General features: G+C 46.0%; 2 protein-coding genes across 6 annotated transcripts in view; both read left to right on the forward strand.

Annotated features, from left to right (window-relative positions):
* The first annotated feature begins 1,316 nt into the window (after nt 1-1,316).
* Nucleotides 1,317-16,709, forward strand: LOC134346254 (paired immunoglobulin-like type 2 receptor beta). Of its 2 annotated transcripts, XM_063047586.1 has the most exons (5): nt 1,317-1,397; nt 2,593-2,949; nt 4,015-4,389; nt 6,439-6,573; nt 15,962-16,709. In XM_063047586.1, the coding sequence occupies exons 1-5, from the start codon at nt 1,355-1,357 to the stop codon at nt 15,970-15,972; spliced, it is 921 nt and encodes a 306-aa protein (XP_062903656.1). In that variant the 5' UTR covers nt 1,317-1,354; the 3' UTR covers nt 15,973-16,709. The 2 variants fall into 2 exon arrangements, with proteins under 2 accessions (XP_062903656.1, XP_062903657.1); XM_063047587.1 differs by lacking the exon at nt 6,439-6,573.
* Nucleotides 16,710-22,079: 5,370 nt separating this feature from the next.
* Nucleotides 22,080-26,761, forward strand: part of LOC134346255 (uncharacterized) — a 62,074-nt gene continuing 57,392 nt past the window's right edge. For 3 of the 4 annotated variants that reach the window (XM_063047589.1, XM_063047590.1, XM_063047591.1), the window contains exons 1-3: nt 22,080-22,176; nt 23,470-23,826; nt 24,960-25,334. In XM_063047589.1, coding sequence (XP_062903659.1) covers nt 22,134-22,176; nt 23,470-23,826; nt 24,960-25,334 — 775 coding nt within the window. In that variant the 5' untranslated portion in view covers nt 22,080-22,133. The remainder of the gene's footprint in view (nt 22,177-23,469; nt 23,827-24,959; nt 25,335-26,761) is intronic. The other variant, XM_063047592.1, reaches the window with a different exon arrangement.

The raw sequence follows: 26,761 nt of genomic DNA on the forward strand, positions 1-26,761 counted from the left end.
TGGAATCTCCATCTCAAACTGCGGCATGATCACTGCTTCCCAGGGGATCTTTTACGTTAAACTGACTGATAAGATCCGGCGTATTACACAACATTCAATCTAAGATAGCCTTTCCCCAAGTAGGCTAGAACACAAACTATTCTAAAAAAAACATCTCGAAGACACTCAAGAAATTCTCTCTGTTGCGAACCGACACCAAATTGATTTTCCAAATCCCCTTGCGTATTGAAGTTCTCCATTACAATTCTGAAATTACCCTTATTACATGCCCTTTCCAACTCCCTTTGCAATCTCAACACTACGTTTTGGCTACTATTTAGAGGCCCATATATGCTTCCCATAATGGTTTCTAACAGAATGAATACGCTTGATACTGGTGTCTATGTCTGTAATGAGTTTGGACGTTCACCCTGTGACCCAGTGGGTTCCCTCTCGGTGTTCCGGTTTCCTCCCACAGTCCGAAGACGGACTGGTTGGTGGGTTAATTGGTCATTGTAAATTGTCACGTGATTGGGCCACGGTTCAATCAGGGGCTGTTGAGTGGCGCGTCTCGAAGTACCGGAAAGGCCCATTCGGCGCTGTAACTCAATAAATAAACTATTTAATAGCATGTCCAATACAAAAACATGTCAGTAGTCCTTTTATACAAACGTCCCACCTGATTTCCCACCATCCTCTGAATTTTATATAAACGCCGTCCTTCGTTTTCTTTATCGCAACCTAGTTGCCACAGTGATCAAATAGACTTTTTAATTCTGGATTTCATCTCTCCATCTCTCCATCTTTCTCTCTCTCCCTCTCACGAAAGGCACCTCTATATTTATATCCTAATGATAAGCGATTGTTTGGCAAGAATCAATGTCTCTTTGCAGGCTCCTAACTTCTGTTTCTGGCTGCTGCCAATCAGCTAATTAACCAATCAATTTCCTCCCAATAATTTGCAAAAAGTGTCTCTTTCGGGCTTCAGAACATTTGAACTCTGCAATACGTGTGGAGACACAACATTTATCACAACTCCCGCCTCCTGCTCCAGCCTGCGCCTCACTCGTTTGTGGTGCTGCTTTCCCGCTTCACTGACTCTCCCGTCACCAACTCAACCTCAGTACAGGAGAATTCACCTCACTCCCCACTTTGGCCGCACAAGCCGACCCAAGTGTAGAGAGCGGCGGGTGGGGCAGGAGCAAGAGAAATGTCCCGAGGGGTGATGGAGCCCAAGAGCTGGAGGCGGAGTCGGGGGACTGAAGAAAGCAGAAGCATTGATTCAGTGTCAGTGACAGGGCAGTCGTGAGTCATAGTCAGAGTCACCGACCGACGCGATCAGGTCCAGAGAGGGAGTGTCGGTGGGGGAGACGCCATGGACGTTTCGCTCTGTCTGGTGTTGCTACAGTTGACAGTGGGTGAGTAGACCCAGCTTCATTACGTACCACCTCTATCCCCATTCCTCACCCACCCCCCCCCATCAGCCAACCCCTCCTAGAATACTCGGCATTGTTTATGGAGGTCCCCCTCCAGTCCCAGCTCTCCACTTCAGAGAGGAAGCTCGTGTGAAGCCGTCCCGGGTTGGAGGAACAAATGCCTGTATTTGAATAGCACCCTCAGTGGAGATTAGGAACAACTCGCAGTGCTTCCTACCCGCTAACGGGTAAGAAGAGTAGAAATAGGGAACAGGAGATCTGGGAAAGGCCTGTTGCTAAAGTCGGGGTTAAAGTTGGGGGGTTGCTGAAGTGAATGGGTTTTTCGAGCGAGACCATTTGATGCGGCTTGTGCAGCTGATCGGAGAGAGGACAGGGACAGATCGGGCAGAGAGAGCTCGAAGGGCGGTAGGGCGAGATCTGCGTTTTAGGCTTTCACTCCGTCAGTAACAGATTCCCGGGGATTGTTACAGGTTGGAATCCAATAAAAGGATTGAAGGTGTTTGTACGTGAATCGCAGATTCTGAAGGTACAGGCTGCAATCTTCACTCTCTCACTCTCAACACACACACAGTTTTGAGAGGATTCGAGGTATTTATACAGTCAATAACAGATCCGGAAGCGTTTGATACAGGCTGGAATCTAATCCCTGCATTTCAGGAGTTTATACCTGTGTTGCCTGATTCCCCATTGGTGGTCATAGGCTCGGAGTGTGAAAGGTAAAGGTAAAATTTGTTATCGATGTAGGCAAATGCCACGATATTTCAGAATCATTTTCTTGCAGATATTTCAGGAAAATAATGTAATACAATAGAATCTGCACATAAGCAAAGACTGGCAACCAATGCGCAAAGGAAGTCAAATTCTGCAAACAATATTTATACTGACAACTAGATTTGTAAAGAGATCTTGAAGTGAGCGTGCAGGTGGGAGAGTGAGTTCACAGATTCAGTGTGTGAAGTTCTCCACGCCGGGTCAGGGTGCTGGTGGTTGGTAATGCGGGTCTGTTGCAATTTGGATTTAACGGGTTTGAGAGGAGAAAGAATTGTTCTGGAGTTCGGTCTGTCAATCAGAGGGCAGGGACTTGCCTGGCGCTGAGAGAATTACGGGCTGATTATCCGCCGGGTGAGATGTGGGTGGAGGTTCCCAAATGACCATTTGCTCCCTCCCTCTCCCTCAGCATGGAGCAGCGGAAGTGGCTTCCGGGTGGAGCAGCCGAAATACATCGAGGCTGTAGTGAACGAGCCCGTCACTCTCACCTGCACCTTTACCCACCCGGAAATCTCCTCACTCCGAGACATTGACATCAGATGGAGAGTTCGCAATTACTACACGGCAGATATATTCAGATATCTAGATAACTACACGCTCAAAGATTTCAGAGGCCGGATCAAGTTCCTGGGTTCGCCATTTAGAGACAAGACGGGCTCCATCCGCTTACTCCGGGTCAGAGAAGAGGACAGCAACATGTACTTCTGCAGTGTGGTGATCTTGGGGGAAGAGTACACAGGTCCTGGGACCGTCCTGTCGGTTCAAGGTGAGAACCCCTTCCTCTGTCTCAGAGTTGTTGCGGCTGGAGGTGTTGTCTGGGGTTGGGGTGTTGCAGGTGAGGGAACAACGAGTGGTAAATGGAGGAAGCTACGGGTTTACGGAGTTTACATGTCTCTGTGCCGAATAAGGAATTAGACAGGCAGACGAAGCAGATGAAACTGCGGGAGTCTCACAGACACACACAGGCACGAACACACACATAGCGATTCCTGACAGTCCGTGATGAGAGGGGAGTCGGGTCGAGCATAATGTAATTATGTTGGATAACAGACCCCCGGGATTCAACTACTGAAGTGGATGTAACTTCGGCGCTCCGTGGGTTTATATATCGATTAAGTGATACATAGCTGTGAGATGCAGGCGGGGATCTAATCCAGGGGTTCGGGTGTTTCTATGCAAGAGACCCCAGAGAGTTAGTAGTGAGTGGAATCTTATCCAGGGGTTCATTGAATTTATGTTGTGAAATACAGATTCCCAGATGTGAGTTAGACGCTGTGATCTCTGTAAACAATTTGGGAGTTTAATATAGAGAATAGCAACTAACCATGGGTTCGATGCGGACTAGAATCTAATCTAATATGGTGTTCAAATTGTTTACCTAGCGATACACAGATTCCCGTCAGTTGCAGACTGGACTGGAATCGCGGGTTCAGGGGGTTTATATTCAGAAATATATGTCCAGAGGGAGTTACAGGCTGGGATCTATTGTTGGATCTTCCGGATTATATATCGAATAACAAATTCATATCTATGGGTTACACGTTGTGATCTAATGCAAGAGTTTAAACGGTATTTGTTGAGAATGGCAGGTCCACGGAAGTGAGTTTGATGCTGACATGTAATCTAGGGGCTCAGGGTTCGATGCCTGATTTGCCTAATCACCAGTTGGTGGTCACAGGCTTGGAGAATGGACGATTTAGTCTGGATTGGTCTAGTTTATGAATCAGAGCGCAGGGACTAATCTGTTGCTGAGACTATTATGGGATGGTTTTCTGCCGGATGAAATGTGATAGGAGGTTCCCGAATGATCGTTTGCTCCCTTTTCCCTCAGCACGGACCGGTAGCCGTGAGCGCTGGGTGAAGCAGCTGGGGTACCAGGAGGCTGCAGAGAATGGGTCCGTCATTCTCCCCTGTTCCTTCACTTACCCGGACACTTATACACCCAGAGACATTCATATCACTTGGAGAGTGGGTGGCTTTCATGGTACAGAGATATTCGATTCTTCACGAAACAACGCACTCGGGGAATACCGAGGCCGGATCGAGTTCCTGGGCTCCCCATTGCGAAACAAGACGGGCTCCATCCGCTTACATCGGCTGAATGGAAATGACTCCAATTTCTATTTCTGTGGTGTGACAATTTTGGAAGATCATGGTCAGCTGGTTGGATGGCAAAGCAGCTCAGGAACGTTTCTGTCAGTGAGAGGTGAGTCCTGAATCCTTACCCTGACCTCTGCTCTTGTCTGAAGATTCTTTCAAATAATCCCTGTGCATCAACCCAGCTTCATGTCTTCACATTCTCATCCTGCAGAAGGTCAGACCACTCAGTCCATCACATCCATACTGACCGATTGACTACCATCCGCATCAAGCTCACCTCCGGGGGTTCGTCCCTCACCTGTCCCCAGATAGTTCAGGTATTGGTGTAGATAATTCCGAAAGGATATCAGTGACTGCTCCGCCCCTCCCTCTCTGGCAGTGGGTTCCAAATACTCACCGCTCTCTGTGTGAAACTTCCTTCTCAGACCCCCTCGATATCCCTTATCCTTCACCTAGATGTTTTACCAAATATTACGTTTAGTCCACCCTGTCAATACACTCATGTGTATGTACAACTCAGTCATATTCCTGGACGACCACGTCCATTGCAGGGAATACAGACCTAGTCTCTCCTTATTACTGAAGCACTCTGTCCCAGATGATATCCTGTGGACATTCTTCACACTTTCTGTAGTGAGAACACCCCCTCCACTCTCTTCCTCAGTATTCCATGTCCAGGTCTCATTAATCTTCAGAATGACTTTTAGCTCAAACTTCTCTGGAATAAATAACCTGGGTGATATCTCAGCTCATTTCACCAACACAATGAGTTTTAGTATTGACAAGTTTACCCTCCACACTGTCCATAATATCATTGATTTTGCAGAGTAGAACATAGAACATTACAGCACAGTACAGACCCTTCAATTCATAAGTTGTGTCGGCATTTTGTCCTATTCTAAAATCAATTTAACCCAGCCCTCCTACATAGTTCTCCATTTTTCTATCATCCTATCACCCTATCTATGAGTTTGTCAAATGTCTCTAACGTATGTGGCTCTACCGCCACCACTGACAGGCTGTTTCATGCACCCACAACGGTCTGTGTAAATACAAACTTACCTATAAAATCCACCCCCCCCCATACCTCCCTCCAGTCACTTTACAAGTACACCACCTTTGATTCAGGATTGCACCCCTGGGAATGTCACTGTCTGCCCACTGAATACAGGTCTCTTATCATCTTGTGACTTTCTATTAAGTCACCTCTCATCCTGCACTGCTCCAAAGAGAAAAGCATGAGCTCGCTCAACCTCTCTTCATTGGAAAGGCTCTCTCGTACAGGTACCATCCCTCTAAATCTCCTCTGTGCCCTTTCTAATGCCTCCACATCCTTCCAGTACTGAGGTAACCGGAACTGAATGTGATATTCCGAATGTGATCTAATCAAGAACTTATAGTGTGGCAACATAATTCCACGGCTCTTGAACTCTTTCCCCTTCACCTTTGACGGCCTACCAACCATATGCTTTCTTAACCACCCTATCGACCTGTACAGCACTTTTAATGAATCTGCTCTTCTCTGTGAACTTACTGATCAGCGAGCAACGTCCATGATGAATGATCTAATCAACTGCTTAATATCATTTTCAGGCAGCTGCCACGGGGAGGGAGGTATAGAGGAGTGAAGTCCCACACCACCAGGTTCAAGAATAGCTGTATCCCTTCAGACATCTGCTTCTTGAGATATCCAACACAAAACTAACCATTACTTTAACAGACCAACTCTATGTCAATTTGGACTATAATGGACCTTGATTTTTCTTCTTCTAATCACATTTGGCCTTATAAAATTCATGTCCCCTCTCTCCAAGACCTGGGATGCTTCCTAAGGTTTGACACATTGATTTCATTCCAGTCTGTCAGTCCCCTTCTCCTCAGGGTGTGGAACACCCTTGTGCTTGGGACATTGTGTCTGTGCTGAATCACAATCACAACTCTCCAGAGTTGGAAACACCTCAGGATTATTCAGATTCCGCCCCCACCCCCAGTACCCCTGACTCTCCCCTCTCCTGTAGCATTGGGTCACAATCTCCAAACTTGATCCCATGTGTTACCCCTGTCCTTCACAACCGGTTGCTCTCTCCACCCTCTCCTCCTGTGTCTCAGTCACTGCTCTGGATCACAACTCACAGGAGGTTCATTGACCCCACAGTGACCACAGTAACTCAGGAGATGCAGAACCTGAGCCACGGCTCCATCCTGATGATCCGGGCAGTGCTGGTTCTAGTACCGCTGGCAATGGCGTGCACCACGGGCATTTACCTGACCAAGAGGAGCCCAGTTACAGGTAACCTGCATTCTCTGTCCTTGCTGATCCCTGTCCGACGGAATGAATCACATGAGCTTCCCGTTTGACTTGGTGTACTGTTTATGTACCGTCCACAGTCAAACACAATCTGGGGCTCTGAATGATGGTTCCAGACTTTGTAACACCCCATCCTCCTCCACTGAAAACTCTACCACGGTGATTCTCAGCATGCCGAGCCCATCCATCCCTCTCAGGTCCCCTTCGGAAAACAGGAGCAGGATTAGGCTACTCGGCCCCTCAAATAAGCCTCAGCTTTTAGTGAAACTTCAGCAGATGTACCCCAGGCCTCATCTCACTTTCCCTGCCATTTGCAAGGAGCCTCAATATCGAAGTGTTGGAAAGTCCAACCCCTTCCGATCTGAAATGCTCCAGAAGATTTTGCAAAGAATTCCAGAGATGCACCAACTTTTGCAGCAGTTTTAAATTACCACCTCCTCCCAGGGACATGAAGGGAGTGGAGATATCTTTATGTAGCCAGGTTAGTTAACTGTGCCATTACTAGTTTTATTGGATCAGTACAAAATCATGGGCCGAAGGGCCTTTTCCTGTGAAATCCTGCTCTTTACTCAGTGGCCACTCTACTTCGTGCAAAAGTGGAACCCAGTGTTGTCTCCACGTTCAATTTCACATTAATCATCACATATCCATACAGGTGTATATAGTTAAACAAATTACCATTTGAAACAGCTCGTCCTGCCCATCCACTTCAAGATTAGGTGTGTTGTGCATTCAGTGATGCTCTTCTGCACTCCACTGTTGGAATGTGTCCACATTTCATTCACTGTCACCTTGAACCAGACTGCTCATTCTCCTCTCATCCCTCACATTAACCAGGTGCTTCCACCCACAGAACATCTACTCACAATTTGACATGTATTATTCACACTATTCTCTGTAAAGCCTAGAGACTGTTGTGCATGTAATTCACAGGAGATCAACTGTTTCAGAGATACTCAGTCTAATGTCCAAGTAAGTTCAATCACATTTCTTCCCCATTCAGAGATTTGGTTTGAACATCTGAACCTCGACCATAGAACATAGAACATACAATAGTACAGCACAGTCCAGGCCCTTCTGCCCACAATGTTGTGCCGACCCTCAAACACTGCCTCCCATATAACCCCCTACCTTAAATTCCTCCATACACCTCCATATAATTACATGGTTTTTTTGCATTGAGTTTGTGCCATATATCTGGTTGATTAAACATTTGCATTAGCCAGCAGGTGCACAGCTACAGCTAATATGATAGCTGCTAAGTGTCCATAAGACCATAAAACACAGGAGCAGAATGAGGCTTTTCAGCCCATAGATTCTGCTCTGCTATTCCATCATGGCTGATCCCGGATCCCACCAACCCACCCACCTTCTTGCCATATACTTTGATGCTCTGACTGATTAGGAAATGATCGCCTTCTGCCTGAAATATGCCCACAGACTTGACCTCTCCTTCAGTCTGTGGCAGAGCATTCCATAGATTTACTACTCTCAGCTAAAAAAATTCCTCCTTACCTCTTTTCTAAAGGGTCGACCCTCAGTTTTGAGGTTGTGCCCTCTAGTTCTGGATACAGGCACCATAGGAAACATCCTCTCCATATGCGCCCTGTCTAGTCCTTGGAACATTCTGTAGGTTTCAATGAGATCCCTATGAATTCTTCTAAATCGCAGCGAGTATCGTCCCAAAGCTGCCAAACGCTCCTCATATGTTAACCCCTTCATTTCCACAATTATCCCCATGAACCTCCTCTGGATTCTTACCATTGACAACACATCCTTTCTGAGATATGGAGCCCAAAACTGTTGACAGTAGTCCAAGTGCGGCCTGACTAGTGCCTTCTAAAGCCTCACCATTATCTGCTTGAAATAAATGCCAACATTGCACTTGCCTTCTTACCCAGAGAATTAACCTTCTGGGTGTCCTGCATGAGGACTCCAAGGTCCATTTGCACCTCTGTTGCTTGAATTTTCTCTCTATTTAAAGAATAGAACGCACTATTGTTCCTTTTACTAAAAAGCACTAGCATACATTTCCCAACATTGTATTTCATCTGCCACTTTTTTTGCTCACTGTTCCAATTTGTCTATGTCCTGCTGCAATTACATTGCTTCCTCAGCACTACCCATTTCTCCAGCTATCTTTGTATCATCTGCAAACTGTGCCACAAAGCCATCAATTCCATTATCTAAATCATTCACAAATAATTTGAAAAGTATCGGTCCCAAAACTGACCCTTGAGGAGCACCATGTGTCTCTGGCAGCCAAGCAGAAAAGGCCTTTTTTGTCCGGTTGCTGCCTCCTGCCTGTCAGCCATTCCTCTATCCATGTCAGTACTTCCTCAAAGCACACTAATAGATTAGTAATGTACTCCAACACTTTCCCAACCACTAAGGTTTGGCTAACTGCCCTATCATTTCCTCTCTTTTGTCATCCTCCCTTCTTAAAGAATGTAGAGACATTTGCAATTTTCCAGTCTTCCAGGACCATGCAGAAATCAAGTTGATTCTTGAAAGATCACGACCAATGCATCCACTCTCAGTACTCTGGAATGTCGTCCATCTGGCCCAGGTGACTTGCCCACCTTAACACCTTTGAGTTTTCTTAGCACTTTTTCCTTTGCAATAGCAATAGCACTCACTCCTGCTGTCTGACAGTCACGGACTTCCGGCACTCTGCTAGTATCTTCCACAGTGAAAACTGATGCAGAGTACCCATTTAGTTCATTTGCCATTTCTTTGTCCCCCGTTGCTACCTCACCAGCATCATCTTTGAGTGGTCCAATATCAATGCTAACCTCCCTTTCAGTCTTTATATAACTGAAAAAACTTTTGGTATCCTGCTTTATATGATTTGATACTCTGCCCTCATATTTAATCTTTTCCCTTCTTATAGCTTTGACTTTTGTTGAATTTTAAAAGCTTCCCAATTGCCCAAATTTCCACTCACTTCTGCAAGCTTGTATGTCCTTTCTTTGGCTTTTATGCTGTTTTTAAGTTTCTTCGTCAGCCAAGGTTGACTACCCCTGCCATGTGAGAACGTCTGCGGGATATAACTATCCTGCGCCTTCTGAAATATTCCCAGAAACTTCCGCCATCTCCGCTCTGCTGTGTGCCCCGCCAGTATCCTCCCCCAATTCAGCTGGGCAATCTCCTCTCTCATTCCTCTGTGATTCCCATTATTCCATTGCGATACTGGTACATGTGTTATGCTTCTCCCAGTGAAACTGAATTCAAAAATATTATGATCACTGCCTCCTTAGATTCTTTTACGTTAAGCTGCTTAATAACATCTGGGTTAATACACAACACCCAATTTAAGATAGCCTTTCACCGAGTAAGCTCAAGGATAAGCTGCTCTAAAAAGCCACCTCGTAGGCATTGAACACATTCCCTATCTTGTGATCCAAACACCATTCTGATTTTTCCAATCCACTTGCAGATTGAAGTCCCCCATTACAATTGTATCATTATGCTTATTACATGCCTTTTCCCACTCCCTTTGCAATCTCAACCCCACATCCTGGCCATTATTTGGAGGCCTATATATGATTGCCATAATGGTTTTTATACCCTTGCGATTTCTTAACTCCACCCACAAGGATTCAACATTCTCTGACCCTATGTCATCTCTTTCTAAAGATGTAAATCTATATCTTCCCAACAGAGCCACACCACTGCCTATGCCTTCCTGCCTTTCTATGCCTTTATGCCTTTCGATATAAAGTATATCCCTGGATGTTAAGCTCCCAGCTATGGCCTTCTTTCAGCCACGACTTAGTTATGTCCACAATGTCAAACTGACCATTCTCAATTGTGCCACGAGTTCCTGCACCTTATTCTGAATGCGATGGGCATTTAAATACAACAGCTTCAGTCCTGCATTCTTCACCCTTTTGAACTTTGCCTCTGGGTACAATTTAACTCCTCGCTCTGTCTGCGTTTGTAGTCAATCATTGGCTTGTCCTTCCTTACATTTAACTTACACCCATCATCTACTTGTAAACCTGCTGGCTCAACCTCAGCTCTATCATCCTGGTGGCCATCATCCTGCCATATTAGTGTAAACTGCTCTCAACAGCTCTTGTCAGTCTTGCCAGAATAATTGCCCCCCTTCGATTCAAGTTCAACATGTCCCTGTTGTACAGGTCCCACCTGCCCCAGAAGAGGTCCCCATTGTCCAGAAATCTAAACCCCTGCTCCTGCTCGAATTCAATCCTGTATTTGTCTGCCACCTCATTCTATTCCTATCCTCACTGTCGGTGGCACAGGTAGCAATCCAGAGATTACTACCCTTGAGCTCCTGCTTCCCAGCTTCCTTCCTAACTTTTATCAGAATATCCTCGCTTTCTCTTCCCATGTTGTCTGTACCAATATGTACCACTACTTCTGGCTGCTCACCCCACAACCCTTTTCATGTTATTGTGGGCACATCCAGAAACATCTCAGACCCTGGCACCTGGGAGGAAAATTACTACTGTATCTGTGTTTCCTTTTTGCGTCCACGGAATCATCTATCTGTCCCCCTGACTATAGAGTCCCTTGTTACTGCTGCCAGCCTCTTCAGTTCCCTACCCTTCTGAGTCACAGGGCCCAACTCAGTGCCAGAGGCACGGCCGTGGTTGTTTCCCCCCAGCTAGGTCATTCCCTCCCTCCCCCAACAGTATTCAAAATGGGGTACTCAAAGTGGTGACTACATCCCTGTAGCTTCTGTGTTTCACTGCTTCACTTTCCCCAACAAGCCGAAGGTTATTGAGCTGTAGCTCCAGATCCCCAACACTGTGTCTAAGGAGCTGCATCTCGATGCACCTGCGCAGATGTGGCCATTGGGAAGACAGGGAGTCTCCTGGAAATACCACATCTGATTATGAGAACAGTACACCGGCTCTGTAGATGTACATCCTCTCTAGAATTGAATAAGGAATAAGGAATGAAGTTACCTTGACTCCACCTGTTCTTGCCTAAGCTTTGTTTGGGCCAAAGCCTTCAACTCTGACTCACTGCTCCCACGATGACTGCTTGGCTAGGTGGAACCTCTCCTTTATAGAGACTGGGTTTCCCATCGAAAAGCTTTGTCAGACCTGTGCAGGAACTCTCCTGTCACGTCTGCACAGTACTCCAGTCAATCACTCCGCTCTGTGTTCTCTGGGGTGCTGCTCAGCAGCATATTCCCAGCACCACAGAGATGGGTACAGACCATTGCTCACCACGTCCGTCTGCTCATCAGCACTCGGTGCACAATATTGTGCCTGAGGCTTTTGCACAGTGCTGTAGTAATTTAATGAATTATACTCTACTGTGCCAAAAAATAAAACACATTTCCTGATATAAGTGAGTGATGATATGCCTGATTCTACTATGGGTTTCTAATGTGGACCAAGAGTGAGAAGGTGGCAGGGAGAGGGGAATTATTGTTGGGAAAAGGGGAACGCAGAGGGGAAAGAGCTGGAAGCAGCAGAGAGACATTCCACAATGACCAATAAAGCAATTGTCTGGAATCAGACTGGACCTTGCCTGGTGTCTCAGGGCTGGGTGTGTCTGCACCAGTGCTACCCCAGCACTCCTTCTCTGCCACCTATACTATGTCCCTCCTACAACGCTCCACTCTCAATATTCCATACATCCTTCGCTGCCCGTAGATTTACAAACTCCCACTCTGCTCCATGTTGACAAACACAGTACTATGCAAAAGTCTCAGGCGCCCTCGCTGCAGTGCATGTATGAGCCTAAGAATTTTTCACAGTACTATTCTGCTGTCACCTGCTTGGATAAGCAGATGTCCTGACTACCAGTCGCACCATCTCTGCCGATTGAGTTCACAATTAAGAATCCATCCGCCTGTTTCCAGATGCCAACACACAGAGAGTGAACAAGGAGACAGTCCAGGAGACCCAGCTCTGAGAATGAATTCTCCCAGATAGTTTCGGGACAGAATGTGTAACCCTGGTCTGGGCACCGGGTGAAATGGAGATCACTCAACAATGCCAAGTGAGGTCACGTCACAGTGACAGAGATAGAAGCGATAGGGACAGAGGCCAATCTTAGCATCCCTGTGATCGTATCTCTTCCAAGTATGTACAGTTTCTATGCAACATCTCATTGTTATCCGTGTAAAAAAAAAACCCAGAACTAGTTTCCAAATACGTGGGATATTTTCATAGCTTGAATAGCCAATACTGTTTAATGGTGTTGGCATTTATTTTGAACTGTTTCTTCTTTAGTTTTGTTGCTGAATATATTAATAGTGCAATGCCATAAACACAGGGCATTGAAAGTTGCTGGAAATCCAAAAGAACATGCACAGAATGTTGGAGGAGCTCTGCAGGTCAAGATGCATCAATCGAAATGAATATACAGTTACAATTTCAGGCTGAAACCCTTCTTCTGCACTGAGAAGGAGGGGGTTGTTGCCAGAATGAAAAGGTGGGGGATGGGAAAGAGAACTAGTTGGAAGGTGATAGTTGAGGTCAGGAGGGTGCGGAACTTATAGGGCTGGAGAACAAGGAATCTGATATAGGAGTGGAGTGTAGACCATGAGGGATAGTGAAGAAGGGGTGCACCAGAGGGAGTTGATTGGACTACTTAGGAGAAGGGGTAAGAGGCCAGAGTGAGGAATAGAGGGAAAATATTGGAAGGAGGAATCGATGTTCATGCCGCTAGTTTGGAGTATACCTCTCACCACCTGGTCTCATGTAAAAGTGCAATTCCCTTTCCTCAGTTCCTTCGTCTATACCATCTGCACTTCATCCACCACACTGTTCCCAGGATGAGGATTTCCCTTGCAGGACACCAGAGATGTCTTCTTTCTCAAACTGGGTTTGAGTTGATGTTTCCAACACCCACATCTCCTCGATTTCCCATATATCCACACTTACACCATCTTCCAGTAGTTTTAGCTTGGATAGCATTCCACATGTCCTCAATTATCACCACATTTGCCTGCACATCCAACACAAAGTTCACCATCTTCAATGGCATCCCGCCGCCATACGGATCTTTATCTCCTCACCCTCACCGTCCACGCTTCGCAGGGCTCGCTCCTTCCATAATTTCCTGTTTATTCCACCATCCCTATTACTCTCGCTCCTGCCCTTCTGGCTCATATCCCGCAAGTGAAAGAAGTGCTTCATCTGCCAATTCAACTTCCTTTCTAACCTTGAGTCAGGGCCCCAAGTAGTCCTTACAGTTGAGGCCTCACTTCACCTGCAAATCTGCTGGGCTCTTCTATTCGATGCAACCGCACCAAATCGTGGTGAGACCGGGGGTGAATTTGCTGACCATTTTCACCAGCAACTGCTCTCCATCTGTGTTTAACCATTTTAATTAGAACATAGAATAGTACAGCACAGTACAGGCCCTTCGGCCCACATTGTTGTGCCAACCCTCAAATCCTGCCTCCCATATAACCTCCTGCCTTAAATTCCTCTATATACCTGTCTAGTAGTCTCTTAAATTTCACTAGTGTATCTGTCTCCACCACTGACTCAGGCAGTGTATTCCATGCACCAACTACTTTCTAGGTAAAAAACCTTCCTCTAATATCCTCCTTGAACTTCCCACCCCTTACCTTAAAGCCATGTCCTCTTATATTGAGCAGTGGTGCCCTGGGGAAGAGGTGCTGGCTATCCACTCTATCTATTCCTCTTAATATCTTGTATACCTCTATCATGTCTCCTCTCATCCTCCTTCTCTCCAAAGTGTAAAGCCTTAGCTCCCTTAATCTCTGATCATAATGCATACTCTCTAAACCAGGCAGCATCCTGGTAAATCTCCTCTGTACCCTTTCCAATGCTTCCACATCCTTCCTAAAGCGAGGTGACTAGAACTGGACACAGTACTCCAAGTGTGGCCTAACCAGAGTTTTATAGAGCTGCATCATTACCTCACGACTCTTAAACTATATCCTTCAACTTATGAAAGCTAACACCCCATAAGCTTTCTTAACTACCCTATCCACCTGTGAGGCAACTTTCAGGGATCTGTGGACGTGTACCCCCCAGATCCCTCTGCTCCTCCACACTACCAAGTATCCTGCCATTTACTTTGTACTCTGCCTTGGAGTTTGTCCTTCTAAAGTGTACCACCTCACACTTCTCCCGGTTGAACTCCATCTGCCACTTCTCAGCCCACTTCTGCATCCTATCAATGTCTCTCTGCAATCTTTGACAATCCTCTACGCTATCTACAACACCACCAAGCTTTGTGTCGCCTGCAAACTTGCCAACCCACCCTTCTACCCCCACATCCAGGTCGTTAATAAAAATCACGAAAAGTAGAGGTCCCAGATCCGATCCTTGTGGGACGCCACTAGTCACAATCCTCCAATACGAATGTACTCCCTCCACCATGACCCTCTGCCTTCTGCAGGCAAGCCAATTCTGAATCCACCTGACCAAACTTCCCTGGACCCCATGCCTTCTGACTTTCTGAATAAGCCTACTGTGTTGAACCTTGTCAAATGCCTTACTAAAATTCATATAGATCACATCCACTGCACTACCCTCATCTATAGTCCTGGTCACTTCCTCAAAGAACTCTATCAGGGTTGTTAGACACGATCTGCCCTTCACAAAGCCATGCTGACTGTCCCTGATCAGAACATGATTCTTTAGATACCTATAGATCCTATCTCTAAGAATCTTTTCCAACAGCTTTCCCACCACAGACGTAATGCTCACTGGTCTATAATTACCCAGACTATCCCTACTACCTTTTTTGAACAAGGGGACTACATTTGCCTCCCTCTAATCCTCCGGTACCATTCCCGTAGACAACGAAGACATAAAGATGCTAGCCAGAGACTCAGCAATCTCTTCCCTTGCCTCGTGGAGAAGCCTGGGGAATATTCCATCAGGCCCGGGGACTTATCCGTCCCAATGTATTTTAGTAACTTCAACACCTCCTCTCCCTTAATATCAACATGCTCCAGAACATCAACCTCACTCATATTGTCCTCACCTTCATCAAGTTCCCTCTCATTGGTGAATACCGAAGAGAAGTATTCATTGAGGACCTCGCTCACTTCCACAGGTTCCAGGCACATCTTCCCAGCTTTATCTCTAATCGGTCCTACCTTCACTCCTGTCATCCTTTTGTTCTTCACATAATTGAAGAATGCCTTGGGGGTTTTCTTTACCCTACTGGCCAAGGCCTTCTCATGCCCCCTTCTTGCTCTTCTCAGCCTCTTCTCAAGCTCCTTTCTTGCTTCCCTATATTCCTCAATAGACCCATCTGATCCTTGCTTCCTAAACCTCATGTATGCTGCCTTCTTCCACCTGACTAGATTTTCCACCTCACTTGTCACCCATGGTTCCTTCACCCTACCATTCTTTATCTTCCTCACTTGGACAAATTTAACCCTAACATCCTGCAGGAGATCCCTAGAGGAGAAGATGGCGGCGTGACGCAGCGCGCGGTCTCTCCAGTGAAACGACATCATATTTATTAAATAGAGGCCGTGCACTATCCTGATTTGATGGAGACGGACATGAGAAGCACGGAGGAATGTCTGGAGAAACTTCTGAGATGCCTGGTTCGCTGCCACTGCTGCTGTGCAATCGAGAATCTCCGGAGAGAAGGCCCCAAATCCTCGACTTTGCCTGTTGCTGGTGGCCGGGGCTGGGGTCGAAGCACTCAGCAGAGATGGTGCTCGGTGCTCAGTGTTGGAGGGCTGGTCGGAGGCTCGAAGTTTTCGGATGGACTGAGAGCCGGACTGTGGTTGGGTGCTTCCAGGATGCTGCATCGGTAAGTTTGCAGCGCTGGAAGCTCATGGCTGGGAAAGTTCTCTTCCTTCTACCGTCTGAGTGAGATGTTGGGACTTTCAAGAGACTTTGAGACTTTTTTTACCGTGCCCATGGTCTGTTCTTCTATCAAATTACGGTATTGCTTGCACTGTTGTAACTATATGTTATAATTATGTGGTTTTTGCCAGTTTTTCAGTCTTGGTCTGTCTTGTGTTTCTGTGCTATCACACTGGAGGAACATTGTATCATTTCTTAATGCATGCATTACTAAATGACAATAAAAAAGAGGACTGTGTGTCCTCATAAGCTAATCTAACCATCGACCACATGTCCATAGTACCTTCCCCTGCAAAGGGAAGTTCAAGGGGGATATTAGAGGAAGGTTTTTCAGAGAGTGGTTGGTGCGTGGAATGCATTGCCTGAGTCAGTGGTGGATGCAGATACACTAGTGAGGTTTGAGAGACTACTAGACAGGTATATGGAGGAATTTAAGGTGGGGGCTTGTATGGGAGGCAGGGTTTGAGGTTCAGCACAACATTGTGGGCCGAAGGGCCTGTAATGTGCTGTACTATTCTATGTTCTATATTCCGTCTAGGTAGCTTCATGGTCTAGGTAGAATGATTTCTCCAACTGGTAATTTTTTTCTCTCCCTTTTCCCGCTTCTATTCCGCACTGTTGCCTCGTACCCCTTCTACACACCTGTCAATCAATTCCCTGTGCCCCTCCTCCTTCCCCTTCTCCCATGGTCCGTTCTCCTCTCACATCAGGTTACTATCTCTCCAGCCCTTTACCTTTTCCACCCACCTTGCTTCACCTTCCACCTCCCAGCTCGTCCTCCTTCCCCTCCCCCACCTGTCTATCGTGCGATGTCATTCTGTACATCACAGGCCCGTCCCTCCCCACCGTCGGTAAAGACTACAGGAGGGGCCGCTTCAAGAAGGCAACATCCATCATTGAATACTCCCAGCACCCAGAGCATGCCAGCTGCTCACAGACAGGAGGTACAGAAGCGTAAGGTCCCACATCACTGAGTTAAAGAAGACCTACTTCCTGAACCAACCAGCACAACCCTCATCACCAGAGCTCAGTGACATTTTGCCAACTGTGACTTTGCACTGAAATAGACTTCACTTTCTAATGAATTATATACAATAAATGTTTTGCTCGTGCATGCTGCTTATCTGATGCTACGTGTGTGTGATGTGGCTGTGAGCCAGTTTTTCATTTTATCTGTTCACACACCACACATAAAGTTCTTTAACATTAATCCTCAATATTACATCCTTCCTTTTCTTTTCTCAAAAGAATGCTAGCATTGCATTTGCCTTTTTCACCACAGATTAATGTGCAAATTAGCCTTTACAGAATCCTGCACAAGGATTCCCAGGTCCCTTTGCTGCTCAGAACTTTGACTTTTCTGATCAGCTAAAAATAGTATCTGCTTTTATTTCATTGAACGAAGTGCATGACCTCACACTTCCTGACACCATATTCTATCAGCCACTACTTTGCCCATTCTCCTAGTTTGTCTAAAATGACATAGGATCTCTGCTTCCTCAAAGTTGCCTGTCCCTCCAGCTATTTTTGTAACAAACTTAGGCACAAAGTCGTCATTTCTGTCATCCAAATCATTGATGTTTAATGTAAAAAGTCATTCCAACACCGACCCCTGTGGAACGCCATTCATCTCCAGGCAGCCAACTTAAAAGGCTCCTTTTATTCCCAATATGTGCCTTCGGCCCATCGGTCAATGTTTCATCCATGCTAATATCTTTCCTGTAATACCATCAGTTCTTAAATTGCTAAGCAACCTCATGTATGGCACATTGAGAAAGTTTTTCTGAAAATCCAAGTACATAACATCCATTGATTCTCCCTTGTTTATTGTGCTTGTTGTTTTCTCAAAGAATCAAAACAGGCAAGATTTACCCTGAAGTAGAACCATGCTAACTTTGTCCTATTACATCATGTGGCGTCACATTCTCTAAAACCATAACTTTAATAATTGACTCCAACATCTTCCGAATCACTGAAGTCAGACTAACTTGCCAATAATTTTCTTTCTTCTGTCTTTCTCCCTTCTTGAAGAATGGAGAGATATTTGCAATTTTCCAGTCCAGTGGAACCTTGCCAGAGTCCATTGATTCTTGTAAGATCATTACTAAGCCTCAGCAATCTCCTCAGCCACCTCTTTCAGAACACTGGGGTGAAGATCATCTGGTCCAGGTGACTTATCTCACTTCAGAACTTTCAGTTTCCCAAAAAACTTCTCCCTAGTAATGACAAATTCACCACCCACTGCCTCCGAAACTCTTGAACTTCCAGCGTACTGGTAATGTCTACAATACTCCCACAATGGTCATTCTTCCTCTGCTTTTACTTCATCTTATGAAGTTTGGTGGTGTCAGAGCAAAATAAGGTGCATTACCACCACCTGCTGAATAGGAGTGTAAAACAAAGAGACAGGAAGTATAAGTATGAAATCCACCATGTCCCCCAAAATATCTCAAGTAATATCAAGAAGTCTAATGCTTTTCAGAAAGTAAAATGCACACTCATATGCATGATATGATAGGAGTCATATCCTAATAAAATTTCCAGCTTAATCTCCTCTGTCCCAAGGATTTCAATTTAGCAATTTGAAGTTTCCTTTGGTCCTCTTAGGAACTGCATTCAAGCAACATATACGGCACCAATTCCTGATCAGTGCACTTCGTACAGATGCTGCTATTGTACGATCATAAGATATCAGAGCAAAGTTAGGCCATTCAGCCCACTGAGTCCACTCTGCCATTTCATCCTGACTGATCCAGATCCCATTCAACCCCACACATGTGCCCTCTCAAGATATTCCTTGATGCCCTGACCAATCAGGAATCTATCAACTTTCGCTTTAAATATACCCAAGGACATAGCCTCTACCACAGTCTTTGGCAGATCATTCCACAGATTCACCATTCTTTGGCTGAAAAAAATTCCTCCTCACATTTGTTGTAAAAGGTTGCCACTCAATGTTAAGGCTGTGCCCTCTAGTTCTGGATACCCCCACTAGAGGGCACATCCTCTCCACATTCACATTATCTAGTACTTTCAACATTCAGTAGGTTTCAATGAGATTCCCATGCATTCTTCAAAGTTCCAGTGAGTACAGGCCCAAAGTTGTCAAAACCCCCTCATATGTTAACTCCTTCCTTCATGAAATCAACTTTGTGAACCTCATCTGGGCTCTCTCCATTGAAAATACATACTTTATGTGAAAGTGGGCCCAAAACTGTTTACAATACTCCAAATGAGGCCTAACAATTGTCTTATAAAGCTTCAGTATTATCTGCTTGTTTTATATTCTATTTCCCTCTAAATAAACGGCAACATTGCCTTTGTCTTTTTGACCACAGAATTAAATTTCTCGAAGTCTTGCATGAGGACTCCTAAGTCCATTTATATCACTGATGTTTCCTCTCTATTTAGATAATAGTCTGCAATATTATTCCTTTTCCCAAAATGCATTACGGTACATTTCCCAACATGAAATTCCATCTGCCACTTTTTTGTCCATTCTTCCAATTTGTCCAAGCCCTGCTGCAATTGCTTTGTTTTCACAGCACTACCTACATCTCCAGCTATCTTCATATCATCCACAAACTTTTCTAGAAAGCCATGAATTTACTATCTAAACCATTGATAAACAGTTTGAAAAGTAGCAGTCCTATTACAGAACTCTGAGGAACACCACTTGTCACTGGCAGCCAACCAGAAAATGCCTCCTGTATCTCCACTCACTGCATCCTGCCTGCCAGCCATTTCTCTATTGATGCCAATATCTTTCCTGTGGCACCATAGTTTATCTTGTTAAGCAACCTCCTGTGAGGCAGTTAATCAAATGCCTTATGAACATCTCAGTAAGTGACATCCACTGCCTCTCCTTCGTCTTCCCTGTTTGTTACTTCCTCAAAGAATTCTAACAGATATGACCAGCAAGATTTCCCTTAGCAGAAATCATGCTGACTTTGACTTATTGTATCGTTGGTCTCCAAGTACCCCGAAACCTCTACATTAATAATGGACTCCAACACTTTCCCAACCATTGAGGTTTGGCTAACTGGTTAATCATTGAGGTTTGGTTAATCTCTTCCCTTCAAAATGCTTTTTTAGTTGCTCTTTGCTGGGTTTTAAAAGCTTCCGATTCATCTAACTAACCACTCACTTCTACCATGTATAACTTTTCCTTGGCTTTTATGCAGCCCTTAACTTCCCTTGCCACCCACTGTGCCTCGCCCTGCCGTTTCGGAACAACTTCTTCAGTGGGGTATATCTATCCTGGGCTTTGTGAACTATTCCCAGAAACTTCAACCACCCCTGTTCTGCTGTCAGCTCCGCCAGTATCCCCCTCCAACCCCCCGGGAAAGCAGCTCACTCATGCCTCTGTAATTCCCTTTATTCCATTGTGATACTGATACACGTGACTTAGGCATTTCCCTCTCAAATTGCGGTATCGTCGCTGCCTCCAAGGGGATCCTTTACGTTAAACTGACTGTTTGATCCGGCTTATTACACAACATTCAATCTAAGAAAGCCTTTCCCCATTTAGGCTAGAACATAAATTGTTTAAAAAAAAACATCTCGAAGACATTCAACGAATTCCCTCTCTTGCGAACCGCCACCAAATTGATTTTCCAAATCCCCTTGCGTATTGAGGTTCTCCATTACAATTCTGAAATCACCCTTATTACATGCCCTTTCCATCTCCCCTTCCAATCTCAACACCACACCTTGGCTACTATTTAGAGGCCCATATATGCATCCCATAATGGTTTCTAACAGAATGAATATGCTTGATACTGGTGTCTGTGTCTGTAATCAGTTTGGATGTTCACCCTCTGACCCCGTGGGTTCCCTCTCGGTGTTCCGGTTTCCTCCCACAGTCCGCAGACGGACAGGTTGGTGGGTTAATTGGTCATTGTAAATTGTCCCGTGATTGGGCCAGGGTTCAATCGGGGGCTGTTGAGTGGAGCTTCTCGAAGGGCCGGAAAGGCCCATTCGGAGCTGTAACTCAATAAATAAACTATTTAATAGCATGTCCAATACAAAAACATGTCAGTATAACTTTTTAGTCCTGTTATACCAACCTCCCACTTGAATTCCCGCCATCCTCTGAATTACATAGATGCTGTCCTTCGTTTTCTTTATCCCAATCTAGTTGCCACGGTGATCAAATAGACTTTTTAATTCTGGATTTTATCTCCCTCTCACGCAAAGGCACCTCTACATTTATATCCTAATGATAAGCGATTGTTTGCCAAGAATCAATGGCTGTTTGCAGGCTCCTAACTTCTGTTTCTGGCTACTGCCAATCAACTAATTAACCAATCAATTTCCTCCCAATAATTTGCAAAAAGTGTCTCTTTCGGGCTTCAGAACTTTTGAACTATGCAATACGTGTGGAGACACAACATTTATCAGAACTCCCGCCTCCTGTTCCAACCTGCGCCTCACTCGTTTGTGGTGCTGCTTTCCCGCTTCACTGACTCTCCCGTCACCAACTCAACCTCAGTACAGGAGAATTCACCTCACTCCCCACTTTGGCCGCACAAGCCGACCCAAGTGTAGAGAGCGGCGGGTGGGGCAAGAGCAAGGGAAATGTCCCGAGGGGTGATGGAGCCCAAGAGCTGGAGGCGGAGTCGGGGGACTGAAGAAAGCAGAAGCATTGATTCAGTGTCAGTGACAGGGCAGTCGTGAGTCATAGTCAGAGTCACCGACCGACGCGATCAGGTCCAGAGAGGGAGTGTCGGTGGGGGAGACGCCATGGACGTTTCGCTCTGTCTGGTGTTGCTACAGTTGACAGTGGGTGAGTAGACCCAGCTTCATTACGTACCTCCTCTATCCCCATTCCCCACCCCTCCTCTCATCAGCCAACCCCTCCTAACACGCCCTCCAGAATACTCTCTCCGGTGCAGAACCCTCGGCACCGTTTCGAGAGGCCTCCCTCCTGTCCCGCCTCTCTAATTCAGAGAGAGAGTGTTAGTCCGTGTGATGCCTTCCCCGGCTGCAGGAACAAATGCCTGCATTTGACTAGCACCCTCACAGGAGATTAGGAACAGCTCGAAGTGCTTCCCACCCGCTAACGGGTATAAAGAGTTGAAATGAGGAACAGAAGATCCGGGAAAGGCCTGTTGCTAACGTCGGGGTCATAGGTGGAGGTTTGCGGAGGCGGAGGATTTCTTTTTTTGGAGAGAAACCATTTGTTGCGGCTTGTATAGCTGATCGGAGAGAGGGCAAGAACAGAACGGGCAGAGAGAGCTCGAAGGGCGACAGTGCGAAATCCGGGTTTTAGTCCATAACCGATTCCCGGGGATAGTTACAGGTTGGAATCCAGTAAAAGGTTTTAATGTGTTTATACAATGAATGACAGATCCTCAGGGGTTAGTTCCAGGCTGGAATCTCATGCAAGGGTCTGCGGTGTTTATACAGTGAATAACAGATCCGAAGGGTTAGTGCCAGGCTGGAATCTACACACGCAGGAGCACACACACATAGTATTGCAAGGGTTAAATGCGTTTATATGGTCAATAACATTCCCGAAGTATGTAGATTCTGAAACCTAATCCCTGGGCCCAGGAGTTTAAAGCTGTGTTGCCTGATTCCCCATTGGTGGTCTTAGGCTCAGAGTGTGAAAGGGAATCGTAAAATTTACTATCGATGTAGGTAAATGTCACGATATTTCAGAATTTCAGGACAATAATGTAATAATGTAATACAATGGAATTTATGATAATCGGCACATAAGCATAAAACTGTCAACCAATGCGCAAAGCAAGTCAAATTCTGCAAACAGAAATTTTACTGACAACTAGATTTGTAAAGAGATCTTGAAAGTGAGTGTGCAGGTGAGAGAGTGAGTTCACAGATTCAGTGTGTGAAGTTCTCCACGCCGGGTCAGGGTGCTGGTGGTTGGTAATGCGGGTCTGTTGCAATTTGGATCTAACGGGTTTGAGAGGAGAAAGAATTGTTCTGGAGTTCGGTCTGTCAATCAGAGGGCAGGGACTTGCCTGGCGCTGAGAGAATTGCGGGCTGATTATCCGCCGGGTGAGATGTGGGTGGAGGTTCCCAAATGACCATTTGCTCCCTCCCTCTCCCTCAGCATGGAGCAGCGGAAATGGCTTCCGGGTGGAGCAGCCGAAATACATCGAGGCCGTAGAGAACGAGCCCGTCACTCTCACCTGCACCTTTACCCGCCCGGAAATCTCCTCACTCCGAGACATTGACGTTAGATGGAGAGTTCGCAATTACTACACGGCAGGTATATTCAGATATCTGAATAACCACACACACAAAGATTTCAGAGGCCGGATCAAGTTCCTGGGTTCACCATTTAGAGACAACACAGGCTCCATCCGCTTACTCCGGGTCAGAGAACTGGACAGCAACATATACTTCTGCAGTGTGGTGATCTTGGGGGAAGTGTACACAGGTCCTGGGACCGTCCTGTCAGTTCAAGGTGAGAACCCCTTCCTCTGTCTCAGAGACGGTGGAGTTTGTTGCGGCTGGAGGTGTTGTCTGGGGTTGGGGAGTTGCAGGTGAGGGAGCAACGAGTGGTAAATGGAGGAAGCTACGGGTTTACGGATTTTACATGTCTCTGTGCCGAATAAGGAATTAGACAGGCAGACGAAGCAGATGAAACTGCGAGAGTCTCACAGACACACACAGGCACGAACACACACGTAACAATTCCTGACAGTCCGTGGTGAGAGGGGAGTCGGGGCGGGTATAATGTAATTATGTTGGATAACAGACCCCCGGGATTCAACTACTGAAGTGGATGTAACTTCGGCGCTCCGTGGGTTTATATATCGATTAAGTGATACTTAGCTGTGAGATGCAGACGGGGATCTAATCCAGGGGTTCGGGTGTTTCTCTGCAAGAGACCCCAGAGAGTTAGTAGTGAGTGGAATCTTATCCAGGGGTTCATTGAGCTTATGTTGTGAAATACAGATTCCCAGACGTGAGTTAGACGCTGTGATCTCTGAAACAATCTGGGAGTTTAATATAGAGTATAGCAACTAACCATGAGTTGGGTATGGACCAGAATCTAGTCTGGTGTTCAGATTGTTTGCCTAACAATGCACAGATGCCCGGGAGTGAGTTGCAGACTGGACTACAATCAAGGGTTCAGAGGTTTTATATTTAGAAATATATGCCCAGAGAGAGTTTCAGGCTGTGACAGGTTGTTTGCACTTCGGGATTATATATAGATAACAAATTCTCATCTACGTGTTACACGTTGTGATCTAATTCAAGAGTTTAAACGGTCTTTGTTGAGAATGGCAGGACCCCAAAAGTGAGTTTGATGCTGACATGTAATCTCGGGGCTCAGCGGTTGATGTCTGATTTGCCTAATTCCCGATTGGTGGCCACAGGCTTGGAGAGAGGACGATGCTAGCGGTTAGGAATGGGGACTTGTTTTCAGTAAGCATTTGATGGATTTGGAAGGGGAAGGATTTAGTCCGGAGGTTAGTTTATTAATCAGAGCGCAGGGACTTGTCTGTTGCTGAGAGTATTATGGGATGATTTTCTGCCGAATGAAATGTGATAGGAAGTTCCCAAATTATCGTTTGCTCCCTTTTCCCTCAGCACGGACCGGTAGCCGTGAGTTCCGGGTGAGGCAGCTGGGGTACCAGGAGGCTGCAGAGAATGGGTCCGCCATTCTCCCCTGTTCCTTCACTTACCCGGACATTTATACACCCAGAGACATTCATATCACTTGGAGAGTTGGTGGCTTTCATGGTGCAGAGATATTCGATTCTTCACGAAACAACGCACTCGGGGAATACCGAGGCCGGATCGAGTTCCTGGGCTCCCCATTGCGAGACAAGACGGGCTCCATCCGCTTACATCGGCTGAAAGGAAATGACTCCAATTTCTATGTCTGCCGTGTGACAATTTTGGAAGATCATCGGAAGCCGACTAGATGGCAAAGCATGTCAGGGACGTTTCTGTCAGTGAGAGGTGAGTCCTGAATCCTTAGCCTGACCTCTGCTCTTGTCTGAAGGTTCTTTCAATTAATCCCTGTGCATCAACCCAGCTTCGTATTTTCACATTCTCATCCTGCAGGAGGTCAGTCCACTCAGTCTATCACATCCATACTGACCGATTGACTGCCACCCGCATTAAGCTCACCTCCGGGGGTTCGTCCCTCACCTGTGCCTGGATAGTTCAGGTATTGGTGTAGATAATTCCGAAAGGATATCAGTGACTGCTCCGCCCATCTCTCTCTGGCAGTGGGTTCCTATGTCTGCCGTGTGACAATTTTGGAAGATCATGGTCAGCTGGTTGGATGGCAAAGCATCTCGGGGACGTTTCTGTCCGTGAGAGGTGAATCCTGAATCCTTACCCTGACCTCTGCTCTTGTCTGAAGGTTGTTTCGATTAATCCCTGTGCATCAACCCAGCTTCACGTCTTCACATTCTCATCCTGCAGGAGGTCAGTCCATCACATCCATACTGACCGATTGACTGCCACCCGCATTAAGCTCACCTCCGGGGGTTCGTCCCTCACCTGTCCCTATCTATGAGTTTGTCAAATGTCTCTAATGTATGTGGCTCTACCGCCACCACTGACAGGGTGTTTCATGCACCCACAACTGTCTGTAAATACAAACTTACCTATAAAATCCATCCCCCACCCCATACCTCCCTCCAGTCACTTTACAAGTACACCACCTTTGATTCAGGATTGCACCCCTGGGAATGTCAGTGTCTGCCCACTGAATACAGGTCTCTTATCATCTTGTGACTTTCTATTAAGACACCTCTCATCCTGCACTGCTCCAAAGAGAAAAGCATGAGCTCGCTCAACCTCTCTTCATTGGAAAGGCTCTCTCGTACAGGTACCATCCCTCTAAATCTCCTCTGTGGCCTTTCTGATGCCTCCACATCTTTCCAGTACTGAGGTAGCCAGAACTGAATGTGATATTCCGAATGTGATCTAATCAAGAACTTATAGTGTGGCAACATAATCCCATGGCTCTTGAACTCTTTCCCCTTCACCTTTGACGGCCTACCAACCATATGCTTTCTTAACCACCCTATCGACCTGTACAGCACTTTTAATGAATCTGCTCTTCTCTGTGAACTTACTGATCAGCGAGCAACGTCCATGATGAATGATCTAATCAACTGCTTAATATCATTTTCAGGCAGCTGCCACAGGGCGGGAGGTATAGAGGACTGAAGTCCCACACCACCAGGTTCAAGAATAGCTGTATCCCTTCAGACATCTGCTTCTTGAGATATCCAACACAAAACTAACCACTAGTTTAACAGATCAACTCTATGTCAATTTGGACTATAATGGACCTTGATTTTTGTTCTTCTAATCACATTCTTCCTTATAAAGTTCAAGTCCCCGCTCTCCAAGCCCTGGGATGCTTCTTA

Source organism: Mobula hypostoma, chromosome 5, assembly GCF_963921235.1.
Source record: "Mobula hypostoma chromosome 5, sMobHyp1.1, whole genome shotgun sequence".
NCBI lineage: Eukaryota > Metazoa > Chordata > Chondrichthyes > Myliobatiformes > Myliobatidae > Mobula > Mobula hypostoma.

What these genes read in the sequence shown, in the direction of transcription:
- LOC134346254 (XM_063047586.1), top strand. Translation starts at nt 1,355, where the DNA reads ATGGACGTTTCGCTCTGTCTGGTGTTGCTACAGTTGACAGTGG. An exon ending in GACCGTCCTGTCGGTTCAAG is followed by an intron (nt 2,950 to 4,014) that starts GTGAGAACCCCT and finishes CTTTTCCCTCAG; the next exon opens with CACGGACCGGTAGCCGTGAG. An exon ending in AACGTTTCTGTCAGTGAGAG is followed by an intron (nt 4,390 to 6,438) that starts GTGAGTCCTGAA and finishes TTGACCCCACAG; the next exon opens with TGACCACAGTAACTCAGGAG.